Source organism: Sorex araneus, chromosome 5, assembly GCF_027595985.1.
Source record: "Sorex araneus isolate mSorAra2 chromosome 5, mSorAra2.pri, whole genome shotgun sequence".
Lineage (NCBI taxonomy): Eukaryota > Metazoa > Chordata > Mammalia > Eulipotyphla > Soricidae > Sorex > Sorex araneus.
The window spans coordinates 6491734-6509118 of NC_073306.1; the positions used below are offsets into that span (position 1 = coordinate 6491734).

The 17385-nt window shown below is 38.5% G+C and overlaps 1 protein-coding gene across 12 annotated transcripts in view; it reads right to left on the reverse strand.

Annotated features, from left to right (window-relative positions):
• Positions 1-17385, reverse strand: part of LRRC7 (leucine rich repeat containing 7) — a 625380-nt gene that overhangs the window by 167691 nt on the left and 440304 nt on the right. For all 12 annotated transcript variants that reach the window (XR_008630218.1, XR_008630219.1, XR_008630221.1 and 9 more), the window contains exons 9-10: positions 16815-16889; positions 12905-13049 (exon numbers count right to left, since the gene is read on the reverse strand). Coding sequence is in view for 8 of the 12 variants with exons in the window: in XM_055138674.1 (XP_054994649.1) it covers positions 12905-13049; positions 16815-16889 (220 nt within the window). In the remaining 4 variants the exon portion in view is untranslated. The remainder of the gene's footprint in view (positions 1-12904; positions 13050-16814; positions 16890-17385) is intronic.

A 17385-nucleotide genomic window follows, 5' to 3' on the forward strand; every position in this document is an offset into this window, starting at 1 on the left:
ACAATAGGAAATATAGTTAAAAGCAATATAAATACATATATATATATATATATGTTTTTAACTGGGGCAGAGGACAATACTCAATGGGCCAGTTTCTTTCTGAAGTCGGATTCCCCACTTCTATATCCATTTCTATGCAAAGAGGGATGCATCGCTTCAACTTCTCTAGAGTGCTTAAAAATACCCAAATTGGCAACACTAAAGAACTCCTCCTTGTTCACATATGGGGAAAATAAACAAGGGACCTGAATTACAGATACATTTTTTTAAGATCAAGTGGCGCTGATTGGAAGCAATCCTCGACCCCCACCCCCACCCCTGCCTTTACCCCACCCCCCCACCCCCCCCAATTAGAGGATGGACGATAGTCACAAAAAGCTTTGGCCTGGATGACACCTGAGCAAATACTATGAAGGCAGGTAAAAAAAGCACTTTGGAAAGAATAATGGTCTCAGAGCTATAAGAGTGGTGAGAAAATTCTGAGGCAGGTTAGGGATGAAGGCCAAAGGGTGAGGCAACATCTTTCATTGAAACCCCAAATTCTGGCTTCATAATTGACAGAAGCTTTATTTTTATTTTTTATTCTTTGCATCACACCCGGCGATGCACAGGGGTTACTCCTGGTTCTACACTCAGGAATTACTCCTGGTGGTGCTAGGGGACCATATGGGATGCTGGGATTCGAACCCGGGTCGGCCGCATGCAAGGCAAACGCCCTACCCGCTGTGCTATCGCTCCAGCCCCATAGTTGACAGAAGCTTTAACAAGGAAGCAAGTCAAACCTTCCAGCTTCTTTCCATGTTTGCTAATTTAGACCAGCAGTTTCCAACCTAAGTCTCTGGCGTCCAGGTGTAAAAAGGATAAAGACCACTGATTAATTTTTAAATGATTGATCTATTATTGCCATTTTCTTTTAAAGAACTATTATATTTTAGCTTGTTACAATAGTGTTGTAGATTCCGGTATCCATGTACAAAGTTACTGTACCCACTACCACATATGTGCTCATGACTCTCCACCACTTGTGTCCCTATATCACCTCTAGTCTGATCTTCCTCATCCCCTCTCCACTCCTCACTTTCTGTTAATCAGTTTTGTAATCCAAGGCCAAAGGCACGCCATTGTTTAATACTCTATTCCCTTGTTTTGTCTCTTCATGCCTCACAGATGAGTACGATCACTTAAGATTTGTTATTTTCCCCTCTGAGTTATTTTATGTAACATGATACTCTCCAGTTCCATCCATGTTATTGCAAACCACAGGATTTCATCATCTGTTATAGCTTCGTAATATTCAATTATATATATGCATATTTTATTTCTCCATTAATATCTGTTGTTGGACATTTGGGTTGTTTCCATATCCTGGCTATTATATTAGGTGCTGCAATGAACAGAGAGAGGAATGCATGTATCTTTTTGAATGAATATTTTCGCGTTTGTGGTAGATGTCAAGAAGTGTAATTACTCGTCTCCTGGGGGGTTCTTCTTTGAGAAGTCCCTGTAGTGCTTTCTACAGGGGCTGGACCAGGAGATTATTCCCACCAATGATGAGTGAGGGTTCCTTACCAACATGACTTGGAAACACTATTTTCAGTCCTTTTGGTGCATGCCATTTTTCCTGGAGTAAGGTACCTCATTGTTGTTTTAATAATATTTCCCAAAAAATAAGTGCTGATGAGAAATTTTTATTAGATTTTTTCTTAATAGATTTATATTTTTCTTTTCCTATCAGTCATCCTTAAGTCTTGGAGGTGTCTATTCATTTCTTCTCCCCATATTTGGTGGGGTTATTGGATTTTGTTGTTGAGCTTTTTTTTTTTTTTCCTTTTTGGGTTACACTTGACCATGCACAAGGGTTGCTCCTGGCTCTGCACACTCAACAATTACCCCTGGCGGTGCTCCGGGGACCATATCTGGGAATTGAACCTGGTCAGCCTCGTGCAAGGCAAACGCCCTACCCACTGTGCTATTGCTCCAGCCCCTGTGATGGCTTTTTGTATCTTGGATATTAACCCTTATTTAATTGGTGCATTGTGTGCAAATATTTTATCCCATTCAGTAGGGTATCTTTTAGTTTCAGCCTTGGTTTCTTTTTCAAACAATTCCTTTTCAATTTGATGTAGGTCACTTGTTTCTGTTTTTTTTTTTTTTTTTTTTTTTTATCTTTACCTCTGGAATCAAATCATTGAACACACCTTTTGAGGCCCAAATCCTGGAGAGTTTTCCTATGTTTTCTCCAATGTATGTTATGTGGTATAGCCTTGAGGTCTCTAATCCACTTTGAGTTAGCTTAAGTAAATGTGAGATACAGTTTCAATTTCATTCTTTTTTCTTAACCTGTGACTATTCAGTTTTCTCAGCACTATTTGTTAAGGAGATTTTCAGTATTTATAGTATAGTTTAAATTCAGGGAATGCAATACCTTCCATATTCTTTTCTTCTCCTCAGGGTGTTTTACAAAAATTTTAATAGAAGTCGTTCTAAGTTATTGGAGAATGTTAGAATTTTAATGGGGATTACACTGTATCTGTATAGTGCTTTAGTTAGAATGATTATTATTATAATGCTAATTTTTTCAATCCATGAGCGGCAATAGTTTTCTATTTTCTGGTGACTCTCTTATTTCTTTCAATAGCGACTTACAATTTTATGCTGTACAAGTCTTTCAAATCCTTTGTTAACTTTATTTGTAAGTGTTTGATGTTTTAGAAACTACTTTGAGGTTGATTTTTCAATTTCTTTTTTGTTTATTATTTGCATATAGAAATGCAACAGATTCTGTGTGTTTATTTTGTAGCTTAAAGTTTTCTATATTTGTTTATTGTTTTGAAGAGTTTTTTTTTTTGGTTGTAGTTTAGGGTTTTCTTTGTATATTATCATGTCACCTGTAAAATAGTGATTATTTAACTTCTTTTCCATTTAAATGCTTTTGATTTATTTTTTTTCCTGACTATTTTGGTGAGAACTTTCAAAACTGTGTTCATTGAAAGTGGATATTCTTGTCATATGCCTGATTTCAGAGAAAGGGCTTTCAGTGTTTCACTGCTGAGTATGGCTTGGGTTTGCTAAAAAACATACAAAACCAGCCATTGCTATTTTGAGGTGTGTTCCTTCTAGAATAATTTTCTTGAGTTTTGTTTGGTTTTGCTCTTGGATTGCAAACAGCAGTGCTCAGGCCTTTTTTTTTAATTTTTAAATTTATTTATTTTTAATTAGAGAATCACTGTGAGGGTACAGTTACAGATTTATACACTTTTGTGCTTATACTTCCCTCATACAAAGTTCGGGAACCCATCCCTTCACCAGTGCCCATTCTCCACCACCCGTAAACCCAGCGTCCCTCCCACCCTCCCCAATCCCATCTCCCCCCCACCCCACCCTGCCACTGTGGCAAGGCATTCCCTTCTGTTCTCTCTCTCTAATTAGCTGTTGTGGTTTGCAATAAAGGTGTTGAGTGTCAGGCCTTTATTTTGACTCTGTGTGTTCAGGGATCACTCCTGATGCTGCTCAAGGCATCATATGTGGTGATGGAAATTGAACCTGGATGGATCATGTGCAACACAACAGCTTTTCCTGTGCTGTGCTATCTCTCTGGTCCTTGGTGATTTTTTTTTTAAATTTTTTATTGAGTCACCATGTGGAAAGTTACAAAGTTTTCAGGATTTTTTTTAATCATGTATAGATGTAGAATCTTGTCCAATTCATTCTCTATATTTGTTGGAGTCATACGGTTTTCGTCTTTCCTTTTGCTGACATAGTATATTACATTAATTGATGTGCTTGTATTGAAACATCTTTGTATCCCAGGCATGAATCCCACTTGACCATGCCATATGATCTTTTTGATATATTGTTGGACTCAGTTCACTGACATTTTGTTGCATTCATATTCATCAAGGAGCGCAGTCTGTAATTTTGGATTTCAGTTATATCTCTGCTTTTGTTATTAGGGTAAAGTTGGCTTAATAGAGACTGTAGGAAGGATTTCCGTTTCTTGAGTAGTTTGGAACAGTTTGAGGAATGTGGCACTAAGCCATCTTTGATGTTTTGATAGAACTCAGTAGTGAGCCCATCTGGACCAGGGCTTTGATCTTGGGGATATTTCAAGTCACTGTTTCCTTTCTCTTGATGTGTCAGTTCAGGCTTTCTACTCCCTCCTGATTCAATCTTGGGAGATTGTATGAATCTAAAAATGATAAAGCTTCTGAGCATGGACCATTTGTCCTAGCCCTTGTTTCTACTGTCCATAGGTGTTAGTCTCATACTATTATATATACATATATATCCTACAAACAAGTGCAGTCATTCTATGTCTGTCCCTCTCCTTCTAATTTATTTCATTCAGCATGATACTCTCATGTTCACCCATTTATGAGAGAATTTCATGACTTCAGTTTTTTTCTAATAGTTGTATAGTTTTCCATTGTGTAGATGTGCTATAGTTTCTTTAACCAGTGTCTGTTCTTGGGCACTTGAGCTTTTTTCCAGATTTTGGCTATTGTGAACAGTGCTGTAGTAACAGCCCATTATGACATTGATGGTTGGAAGGGATCGCTCTGGATGGGAGATGTGTGCTGAAAGTGGGTAAAGGGCCAAACATGATGGCATCTCAGTATCTGCATCGCAAATCATAATGTCCAAAAGAAGAGAGAAGGAGACAGAGAAGAAAAGTGCCCACTGCAGAGAAGTCTGGGGGTGGTGATGGGGGGTGGTAGGAGGGATGCGGGGGATATTGGTGATGAGAAATGTACACTGGTGGAGAGATGGTATTGGAACATTGTATGACTGAAGCCTGATCACAAACACTTTGCAACTATCTCACGGTGATTAAAAAAATTTGATTCATTTATTTTTCAGGTTCTCCAGTTTAATAGCCTAGAGTTGTTCATAGTAACCTCTTTATATCTTTTGTTATTTCTGGGGTGTCTATTGTGTTTTCTCCATGTAAGCTCTGATTTGGTTTATTTGGGCTTTTTCTCTTTCTTTTTGAGTCTAGCTATATGTAAATCTTGTTTATTCTTTCAAAAAATGCTGCTTATTTCATTAGTGCTATACTTATGTAATTTTCTTGATTTCTATGTCATTGATTTCTTCTCTGATTTTCATAATTTCCTTTGTTCCCCCTACTTACCTTGGGGTTTGTTTATTGTTTATTTGGTTTCTAAAGTTGTGAGGTTAGTCATTGATTAACATTTTTTTTTCTTTTCTGTTGAGTCTGTATTACTAAGAACTTCACCTTTAATACTGTTTTAGTTGTATCCTAGAGGTTCTTAGAATTGTATTTCATTCTCACTTATCTATAGGATACTTTTAATTTCTTCTTTGATTTCCTCTTGTATCCAATTTTTATTTAGAGTATGTCAGTCATTCAGTCTCCAAATACTGAACTTATTTTTTTTCTTTTTGGTCCACACTTGACTTGCTCAGGGCTTACTCCTGGCTCTGTGCTAGGGGATTACTCCTAATGGGCTCAGAGAACATACGGGATGCCAGGGATTGAACACAGGTTGGCCATGTGCAAGGCATGCCCTACTGCTGTACTATCACTCTGGTACATATTTTCCCCCCACTTCCTTTCATGATTAATTTCTACATATATGGAATTGTGGTCTGAAAAGATACTTGCTATGCTTTTTGTTTTGACTGGATATTTGAATTGTGTCCCAATATGTGATCTATCCTGGAGAAATATTCCACGTGTATTGGAGAAAAATGTGTATTTGGTTTGGGGGGACTGAAAGGTCCTTTATATGTCTGTTAATCCCAGTTCTTATAGGAATCTTGTTTCTTTACTGGTGTTCACTATGATCTGTCCAATTATGAAAATGGAGTGTTTAAGTCTTCCATTCATTTGGTGCTTACATGTTGATGAGATTTGAGTCCTCTTGAATTATCAATCCCTTAAATAGTATGTAATGTTTGTCCCTATATTTTATTATTTTCTTTATCTTTAAAGTCGCACGCCTGGCTGTCTTCCCCGGGGCCCCTCGGAGGGGATGGACTCCAGCTTCCCTCCCCACCCCGAGTAGAGCACCTGGCGGCTGAAGACCACCGGAACCTAGCTACAGCCATGCTCGAAGCCCCTTTCCACATGTTTGGACAGGCCTCATGCATGAAGGTACTGGCAGAGGAACCCAGGTGTGTGTAATCCCATCAACGACCAACATCCAGAGACTTAAAAGCAAGCTCCCAGAAGCTTTTATCTTGTAGCCACTTCTCCCTCTGGGAGAAACTGGCAAGCTTCTGAGACTTTCCTGCCCACATGGGACAGCTTTGCAAGCTTCCCAAGGTGTATTCATATGCTAAATCCAGTCACAAGCTGGATCCCATTCCCCTGACTCTGAAAGAGCCTCCAGTGTGACATCATCGGGAGGGACGAGTCGAGACAGACTTCTAAGATCTCAGGGAAAGGACGAAATGAGAAGTTACTGAGCCCACTTGAGAAATCGATGATTAATGGGATTTCGTGATCTTTAAAGCTATTTGGTCTGATACAAGCGGGGCATTCCTGCTTTTTGTTGTTGTTTAGTCTGCCATTAGACTGTGTGATGGTTTTCCACCTTGAGTGTGTTCATAAGGAGAGGTTAAGTGTACCCCTCGTAAGAAACAGAATGTTCTATTTTGTTTCCTGATCTATCTAGTCACTCTGTGACATTTTGTGGCAGTTCAGCCCATTGACATTTACAGAAATGGCTTATAGGAAGGAATTTATTGCCACGTGTCTATAAAGAGTTTGATTGCTTATGCTGTATGATCTTTGCCTTTTTTGATGAAGCCATTATGAATCCTAGCCAGAGCTGGTTTTGAGATTATAAGTGCTCTCAGCTATTGTTTGAGAATACATTTATCCCTCCTTCAGCTCTGAGTGATAACCTTTCCAGGTAAAGTATTCTTGGTTGGAGGGTTCTTTTTATTCAATACTTTGCATATGACATTTCATTCTCTTCTTGCTTTTAGAGTTTCATTAGAGAAATCCGTGAATCTTGTGCTTTTCCTGTCAGATGTGAGCTCTTGCTTCTCTCTTGCTGCTTTAAGGAGCAATAAACTTGTCTTTTTGCTGTTGTTGTGGGTTTGCTTGTTTTCTGGGTCACACCCAGTGGTTATTCCTGGCTCTGCACTTGGAATCACTCGAGGCTGACTTGGAAAGGACACGGGGGATTCAACCCGAATCAGCTCGTGGAAGCCAAGTGTCCCACCTGCTGCAGCCCCGTCTCTTTTTGGTTCTTGGAAATTCGATTACAGTGTGTCTTGGTGTTATTCTGTTTTGGTTTGCTTTTGCTGTCACTCTTTAGACTTCTTGGGTCAGTGTGTCAAACTCCCTCTGACCTTTTATTTCTTTTATTAGCCTTTGTTCTTTTCTCCCTCTTTTTTCTCTCCTTCTAGGATTCTTATGGTCATAAGGTTGTTCTTATTAGATGTATTGCCCCCCCCCAAAAAAAATCTTATTTTCTTTATTTTTTTCTTTTTTCCCTTTTCTATTTTCTCTTATTTCATGGTGGAGTTGTGAAGCATATCTTCCCATTAATAGCTCACTGATTTGATTTTTAGGTCCTTTAATTCTGAATGTGTCCTTTTTAAAAAAAAAAATTAGGCCCTCTTCAAGTTTATTGATTCTTTGCTCAAGTGTCATTTTTAGATCATGAGGCATTTATAATATTGGTGTTCTAAAGCAGTCTTACAGTCAGATTAGTAAGATCTGGTGTAATAGGAGAATCTTCTGAGACTTTTTAACCACCTGTTGATATGATTCGTTCTGTAGTTTCTTCATTGTTTCTGGTGCTCTGTTGTCTAGGGCAATGGGTCACTGGCCACTCCCAACCATTGACAATGTTGTAATATTGTAAAGCACAGTACTAAAATTTAAAAAAAAATGCCATTGCAGACAAATTAAAATAGGTATGACAGAAGGAAAACTTTTATGTCAGCTGCCATTTTCCTTTATTGATACTATGAAGTTTATTATATTTTATTCTTTTAAATATTAGTAATCTGTTATATAATACATGTCCAGTAATTATCAATAAATTATTTTAGGATCATAAAGCTTCTTGTCCCCTATCCCAGATATTTCTTCTGACCATGAAGAAAGTCAATCCTTCAACTCATATACTAAGAATTTTTGACAGCTTTGAATATGTTCAAGAATAATTTTACCTCACAGAGAACAGCTTATCCTTATAGTAGAATCCCCAAGAAAAGGGAAAAACATTTCAGCAAGATTCAGTCAGTTTTGACTTGATTCCCCAATTTCCACAGAAATGGAAGAAAGAACTGAAAGTGGGCATTGAAGCCAGACCAAAGAAACTAGGAACAGAAAACTCAGAGATAGGGACGCTATACTTGCCTTAGGTTCCCTTCTGCCCCAAAGATTAAAACTTAGTACAGTGTTCCTTATTTTGTTCTTCCTAATTTTTTAAGGTCTGTAGATAGGAAAGGTGTGCCTCAGGACACCAGTTCACAGGAATTTCATTGTTAGTTCTGGTATCTACTTCTCTGATACCTAGTTTCCCCCGTTCTTTCCCTACAAAGACCTGTTCTTATGACCTTGCAGAAAAGACATTTTCATTGGGAGATATTTTCTTTCCTTCCTTCCTTCCTTCCTTCCTTCCTTCCTTCCTTCCTTCCTTCCTTCCTTCCTTCCTTCCTTCCTTCCTTCCTTCCTTCCTTCCTTCCTTCCTTCCTTCCTTCCTTCCTTCCTTTCTTCTCTCTCTCTTTCTTTCTTTCTTTCTTTCTTTCTTTCTTTCTTTCTTTCTTTCTTTCTTTCTTTCTTTCTTTCTTTCTTTTTTTTTTTTTTTTTTTTTTTTTTTTAATTTTTATTAAATCACCATGTGGAAAGTTACAAAGTTCTCAGGTTTATATGTCAGTTATACAATATTCAAACACCCATCCCTTCACCAGTGCCCATATTCCACCACCAGAAACCCCAGTATACCCCCCGCCCCCACCCCCTACCCCCTACTGTATAACTAATGAATTTCACTTCGTTTTTTCTTTACCTTGATTACATTCCATAATTCAACACAAAACTCACTATAGTTGACATAACTCTCTCTCTCTCTCTCTTTTTTTTTTCTCTTTTTCCTTTTCCCTTTTTTTTTTTCCTTTTTTCCCCTCATCCCCCTTCCTGCGCCTCATAGTATGGTGTACGCCACGCCACGTCGGCCAGCGTGGGGCTTTTGCTTAGTTCACAGTCCAGAGGTGGCTGCTACATTAAAAACCTTCAATATTTTCAACAAAAACTTACTGTTATTATTTGGAGTTTCCCCCCAAGTCAGACCTGTTCAAATGGAACCAATTCACATTGCTGACAATTATAAATGTTAAGTCGCGCGGACGCGGCAGCGTCCGCGCGGTTTTGGGTTTCTGTATAAAGTCCAGGGAGAATTCTGCCAGAAATTACATAGCCCAGCTCACAGTCCCAGTGCATTGCTGTAAGAAGTCTCTGAATTCAAAGTCTTTAGGCGCAGAGGGTCCGATTCGCGCTCAGCAGCTCCGGGTTTATCTGGGCCGAGGGCGTGCCGGTTACGCCCCCTTCCCATGAGTTCCTGGGAGCCCCCAAAGTAAAATCCGAATACCTGTGGGTCTGGAATCAGAAGATGGCGCCTGCCACATGGTGCCGCCAGCCCGCCGCTTTCCATGCAGGAAGACAGGGTGGGGGGGGGAAAAAAATCCACCCCCAGCAGCACCGAGTTGTAGCCCAGTTTGGTGTCCCAATGCATTGCTCTCGGGTGCTGCGCTGGATGCCCGAATGTGTTACATCTTTGGAGTCAAAGTCTTTAAGCGCCGCAGAGGGTCCGATTCGCGCTCAGCAGCTCCGGGTTTATCTGGGCCGAGGGCGTGCCGGTTACGCCCCCTTCCCATGAGTTCCTGGGAGCCCCCAAAGTAAAATCCGAATACCTGTGGGTCTGGAATCAGAAGATGGCGCCTGCCACATGGTGCCGCCAGCCCGCCGCTTTCCATGCAGGAAGACAGGGTGGGGGGGGAAAAAAAAATCCACCCCCAGCAGCACCGAGTTGTAGCCCAGTTTGGTGTCCCAATGCATTGCTCTCAGGTGCTGCGCTGGATGCCCGAATGTGTTACATCTTTGGAGTCAAAGTCTTTAAGCGCCGCAGAGGGTCCGATTCGCGCTCAGCAGCTCCGGGTTTATCTGGGCCGAGGGCGTGCCGGTTACGCCCCCTTCCCATGAGTTCCTGGGAGCCCCCAAAGTAAAATCCGAATACCTGTGGGTCTGGAATCAGAAGATGGCGCCTGCCACATGGTGCCGCCAGCCCGCCGCTTTCCATGCAGGAAGACAGGGTGGGGGGGGGAAAAAAATCCACCCCCAGCAGCACCGAGTGCTGCTTTCTTTCTTTCTCTCTTTCTTTCTTTCTTTCTCTCTTTCTCTCTTTCTTTCTCTCTTTATTTTTTAGCTTTTTGGGTCACACCCGGTTACTCCTGGCTCTGCACTCAGGAACTACTCCTGGTGGTGCTCAGGTGACCACATGGGATGCTAGGGATTGAACCCAGATCTGCCATTTGCAAGGCAAATACCCTACCCACTGTACTATCACTCTGGCTGTGGAGGACATTTTCATGAAAGGACTAGAGTTCATTATCTTCCAGCCTACCAGCATGGTGCTAATAAAATCCTTTTTCGACCTGTCAGAAATAAACAAAGACACTTTTCTCTGCAATGTCAAAAGCACTTCATAACGGGAATGAGATACTGTAGCAGAATTACTTTCTTAATTTGAAAACCATCCAGTCTACACAAAAGTGTTAAATATATACCAGTTGCCTGTCCAACCATGTATTCACTCTGCGTTCTTTAACCTGTAAGAGTAAGAGCTCTCATTTATTAGTCCACTTTCTTATAGTAGTTTAAACATACTACTACATTACCTTTTGTTTCTCTATTTTCATTTCCATTCATTTCCACTTCCAGTATTTCTTTTCATAACCACCTGTTCTTAGTCATAGCTCTGATAGTCTTTTATTTTTTGATAGTGTGTTATTTTTCTGTACTTCCTCCAAGTTATTTGATGCTTTACACATGTTTCAGTCACTTTTACATTGATTGACAACCCCTATTTAAATTGGGGAAGGATTTTCTTATTCACTGGGTGTTTGCTTGTTGTAATAATACTTGTTTTTCTTTGAAATATTTGTTTGTAACTTCAATTGTGAGGATGGATTTTTTTCTTTCCTTATATATCTATATCTACCAACCTACCTACCTGTCTATTTATTTTTGGTGGGTTATCAAAGCCAGGGCCTCTGATACACAAAGCATCTGCTTCTCTGAGCTACTTTCTGGCTGGGTGCTTGCCTTTAACCTACACTCATCTCACTCTCCCTTATCTGGCAGCTTTTGGTTATTGCCAATTGATGCCAAGTTTCTGGAGTTCAGAACCAGGTTGCACTTCTATTAGCAACATGGTGTGTCATCTCATGGGAGTATTGCAGAACCTGTCCAACCAGCTCGAGACTTGCCATGGTTTCACACTAAGTGTATATCTGTTTTCTCCTTCCTCCTGTGCTTTGTGTACTAGTTGTAGGCTTTTACAATCTCCTTTGACAAAGAAGACAGTCCTTCCTCCATCCCCTATAGGCTCAGATTCCCCTGTTTTACAGAAGGAATGGAACCCGGTGCTATTGCTGTGTGGTCTATAGTCTCGCAGCCTAGGGTCATCTTTACACTGTTTCCATTCTATTTCAAGCTCACGCAGGAGTTCATTCTTTATAATTATAGCTAAATTATTGACTTATATTAAAGAAACACTCACCATATACCAGTGATAGTTCTTGATATTGGGGAAGAGGCAATATGGTATATGTAGTTTTAATTTTAATTAAATATTTAAAGAGAATGTGTAGTTATGGCTGATTAGGAAGGAATAGAAGGCATCTTCTATGTCATTGCAACCAAAGGCTCTTTTTAGACCATGATAAGTTCTTACCTTAATTTATATGACAAAGTACTTTCTATATGCATCTGATTACAAGCTTCATCTACCATAATTGATAAAAATACAGATCACAGAGCCTATTATTAGCTTACTGAATCTGGAATTTTATAGTAAAAGCTTGGAAATATAGGAGAGCTCAACAAAATTCTTGAGTAAGTCTTATGATGGAGCAATTGGAGAAGTACTGTAATAAGACATGTTATTTTATAAATAAAAACATCATCAAGTCTAGGAATAAAGAAAAGCCAGCTGTTTTGTTAACACTAGTTTTCTCCATGAGTAATGAAGTAATGGGGAAAATGAAAGCAATATATATTGAAGTAGAGAAAATGGTCTTGTTTTCCAGTTTTTCTTCAATAAGGTAACCTACATTGTGACTTCATTTTCATAAGCATCAAAATGTTTCAGAGTACATATTATTTAATTAAAATTCTGTGCAAATATACATACATATCCTAAAATAGTTTTATAATTACTCACCTATCTGACTCATAATACAGGAGCGTATTTCTTCTTCTTCTTTTTTTTTTTTTTGCTTTTTGGGTCACACCCGGCGATGCACAGGGGTTACTCCTGGCTCTGCACTCAGGAATTACTCCTGGCGGTGCTCAGGGGACCATATGGGATTCTGGGATTTGAACCCGGGTTGGCCGCTTGCAAGGCAAATGCCATACCTGCTGTGATATCGCTCCAGCCTTACAGGAGCGTATTTCTAATAAAACTTTACTTTAAGGATCATTTTAGAAGGAGAGTCTTTTGACCTGGGCAATTATACTTCTTATTTCATTTTAAGTTAATTATAAATATTATTTTGTTATTTTGAGTATAGAACTTGCTGATTCCTTTAAATCAAGCCATCAGTATGTTTCCTACACTTGCAAAACTGTATCACCAAAAAATAAAATGGCACATAAGAGGATATAAACATTTGTGACAAAATCCCATCATCTCACCTATAGAGTCAGGCAACTGTTGCAACATATTGGATGACAGTAAGAGGTCCTCTAGGCCTTCACATCCGGAAATGTCCATGTCAACCGTTTCTATTCTGTTTTTCGACATATCCAGGTATACCAGCATCTTTAACTTCCCTATAGACTTGATGACATTGCATAAACTCAGGGTTAGATGAGAAACTTTCACAAGACATTGTAAAGTTGGGAAAAAAACACTGTAAATTAATTTTGAAAGCAGTGACAGTATCTCAGTATTGGTGAGGATGTAGAGAACTGATAACCTGGAATACGGCTGTTGGTAATGTACAAGCAGCCACTTTGGAAAAATGTTCATCAGTTCCTTAAAACATTTAACACAGACTTGCCATATTATTCAGAAATCCCTATGCATATGTAAAAATGGAATATATCCATAATGCTTATGGATTATCCAAAAAATATTTAAAGCAGAATTATTAGAGTCAAAAGGAGGGTAGGGGGGACAACCTAATGTTCATTAATTGATGAATAGACAAACAAAAATGAATATAATGAATACATCCATTTGTTAGAATACTATTTGACAATAAAAAGAAACATTGGTTATAAAAATTAAGTATTAAAAATTAAGCATTAAATGAAAGGAATAGCATCACAAACTTCCAAACATTATATTATTCTAATTATATAGAATGTCCAGAAGAAGCAACTCTATGGAGAGAGAGAGTAGATTATGGTCGTTAGTTTGTGGTGAGCTAAGTCACTGCTAAGGGCTTCAGTATTTGGGGGTTAATAAAATTGTTCTAAAGCTATACTGTGGTTTTCTATTAAATTATTTGAGTATTTTTAAAATGAATAAATTGTGAACATTAAATGGTAAATTTTATGTCATATGGATTGTGTCTTGCTATAACAGTTTAAGGAAAAATAGGGATGATTTTTAAATTGCCACAATGAGTTCAATAAATAGCCATTCAATAAATAGTTCAATAAATAGCCACTGAAACAAAGTATGGTGATATGCTGACTCTGACTATTTTAGATGCACGGGAGATATTTTAAATTGTAAAATAGTAGGACTTTTTTCCTACTGAGCAGTGTCAATACCTCGTTTATACACCAATCCTTTTTGGAGAATCAACAATGTCCAGGGACTTGTATTGTAGATTGAAGCACAATCATAAATAAGTCAGCTAAGCTAAGCGTGGAGACCTGTTATTACTCAAAGTAAGCATCCTTCACAGAGTGAAGCAAGTGTCAAGTCAACAAGATGCTAGAATACTTTCTGATGTGGGCAAGCAAAACAGCAGGGAGAGAACACGGCGCTAGCACAGGGCGACAAGCTGCCAGAAAGACCCTGGTCGTGGGAAAATGAAGCGCCTGTCCCAGTCCTTGCCCCGTCCTGATCCTGAAGGAAAGAACAGCATGTGCATTCACAGACAAGTGTGAAAGGCTTGTCTGAAGAAGCACTTCAAAGCTACTGAAAGCAGCGAAGTCAGGAAGGAGTCATTTCTGAAAGGTCTTTGTGTGAGGAGGGGACCACTGCATCTTCAGGGTGATGACAGCTTTTAAGACTTGCATGATGGGAATGGCAGCATCGCATTTGGCTTTGAGAAGATTCCATGGTGGGGAGAGTGTGATATTTTTCTAGAAGGGTCTGTTTAGCTGAGAAGAGCAGAGGGACCTGGATTACTACCTGACATCCGAGGACAAGAGACAACAAGCCATACCTCGGGTAAATAGTGAACTGTGGATTGCATAGCTGGGACCTTGGCCATAGGAAGAAGAGCAGAATTGAAACCTTCATCCTTTTTTTTTGACTTTAGGGCATGTCTTGCAGAGGGCAAAAGGAGAAATACAGAATGATTTTTTTTTTATGTGGGATATAAATAAATATAGTAAGGGAATTTAAAGGCAAAGGAAACTAAGGCAAAGGAAACTAAACAATGGGCTACACAACTGAGCTACGTAGCTGGGAGATCCCTTTGGGTCATTGGTAGGAAGAGTGGACACATTGGTTGTTTGTGTGGGGTTGGAATATTGTACATATAAAACTCTATCATTATTGCGCATTTGTAAATCATGGTAAAAAAAGTAAAAGTTGAAAAAAGTGAATACTTTATTAAAGGAGATTGACTTTTTTCTTTTTCTTTTTCTTTTTTTCTTTTTTTGGGTCACACCCGGCGATGCACAGGAGTTACTCCTGGCTCTGCACTCAGGAATTACTCCTGGTGGTGCTCAGGGGACTATATGGGATGCTGGGATTCGAACCTGGGTCAGCTGTGTGCAAGGCAAATGCCCTACCCGCTGTGCTATTGCTCCAGCCCAGGAGGTTAAGCTTTGGGAATGAAAAAAGTGTCAAAAGCAAAATAAATTTAATTCCAATTTGGATCTTCTCTTGGTTCTATAGAGATTACATTCTAGAGTATTATAGTGAACAACAATCTTTGGAACTTGAATTTTAGTTCACCATGGACTGGCTGCATGACCTTGAACAGGTTATTCTTTCTTTTCTTTCCTCTTCTGTGACACAGAAATGGTAATTAATTACTTTATATTGTGATGGGGATTTCATGAGTCAATATTTAGATAGTGGGCGGTCTACAGTAAATACTACATGTGTGTTTTTGAGTAAATAAGTCTGTTGAAGAAGCAGATGCAAATATTACCAACTAGTTATGTTTTCTGATTCCTCAATTTCTGAGTAGGGGATTGATGAATACCTTACCTGTGTTGCCCAAATTGTGTGAACACACTGAATATGGTGTAAGTCAGTGATTATCATGGGTATTGGAATCCAAATGTCTCTCTCCTATTAGAGATAAGCTCCTCAAACAAGTGTATTGAAGTTTATTAAATATATTGTCTTTATATTCCTGACTTCAGTGTGATTCCTGGTTCAGAGATGTGTATTTGTAAAAAGTTTTTAAGTAAATCAGTAAATAGAAGATGTGCCTGTTTTTTCCTGTTTTGAGTCTGTACTGAATGCAGAAATGTTTTCTTTTGATAAGGGAAAAAAGTATCTTTTCCATAACCTTTTGCCAGAGGTATCTGTGTAAGTTCAAAGTTTGTTCAAAAGAGAATAATTTTGTTCTTGTGGCTTTTGCAATCATTTCAAAGAAATTAATCCTGTCAATTCACAATAGTCATCAACTTTGGGAGCAGAGCAAAGTCAAAGTGGTTGAAGAATTACACATCTGGCTGCCCTGGCTATCTGACTCAAGGCAAAGAACCTGGAGTCACATCATATGCGGGGACCTTGTGTGTGTGTGTGTGTGTGTGTGTGTGTGTGTGTGTGTGTACATGTGTTTATTTTTGTATATGACAGAAATTTGCTTTTCACAGGATTGGGAAAAAAAGGTATAAACACAGTCAATGAGTTAAGTGGTAACTATTTGTGATATTACTAGATTGTCTTTGAGTCAGAGAAAATTTGAACCCAGTTTAATTTTTGTTTTTATTAGATATGATTCCCATCCTTTTCAAAATTTCAAAAAAGCTCTATTATAAATGCCCTGAACTGAGAGACTTTTTTCATTTTTAGAAGAATTTTAACAATAGAAGCATAAATCTATTCAGTTACCGATAAAAATAAGCTTGATTTTATAAAATAAAGCCTTGGTATTATATAAAGTACTTAAAAATATGAAAGCCTCAGTTTAGAAAATAAGTAGTAAATGTGGAGTAAAATTAAAAAGCATTCCTAAGAGAATAAGAAATTTTTTCTTATGTCTTACTTCCGTATAAAACTCACTAATACATGAAATGCTTAAAAGCAAACTTAAAAATATTCAATGACCAAGCACAGCTGGCACACTGCTATTTGCTATTTTACTTTGAAATGCTTTTGGAAATTAGATATAACATCAATTAAAATAAATATACAACAATGATGCCAAACAACATGGTATAATAAAAACTTACATACCCCAGGTAGTACTTGCAATGCATTATTGTCCATCCACAACTCCCTCAGATTTTGTATTTGATCCAGAACTTCAGGCTGGGAGAGAGATAAGGAGAAAGAAGAAAGAAGAAAACCAAGTTATGAACTTTGAGAATTTAACAGGAAAGCTCTAAGAAATTTTATTTTTTTAACAGATGCCCAGTAAAATTAGTGGTTCTAGAAATTGTTATCCTGGAATTGATCTGGAAACAATCAGAACAACAATAATAAACATTATAACCTATTACTTTTTCATAACACACTCTAGTGTTACGGGAAATACTGTATTATTTTGGTAACCTCTGTAATAGTTATTACAGTTAAATTACTCAATACATCTCTGTCCCTGTCACTAGAGTATAAGGTTCTGAAGGACAAAGCAAAGTTCGTTTAGTCACTCTCTACAGATCTCCAGTGCTGCATCGGTTCTTATCACTTAGTTATATTTTTATCCTGTGTACTATTTTCTCTCTTTGTACACTCCCAAACAGAGCTGAAATGCAGGGATAGCTATTCTGAACCCCAAAAATAGTGAAAAGGAAAAATCCTCAAG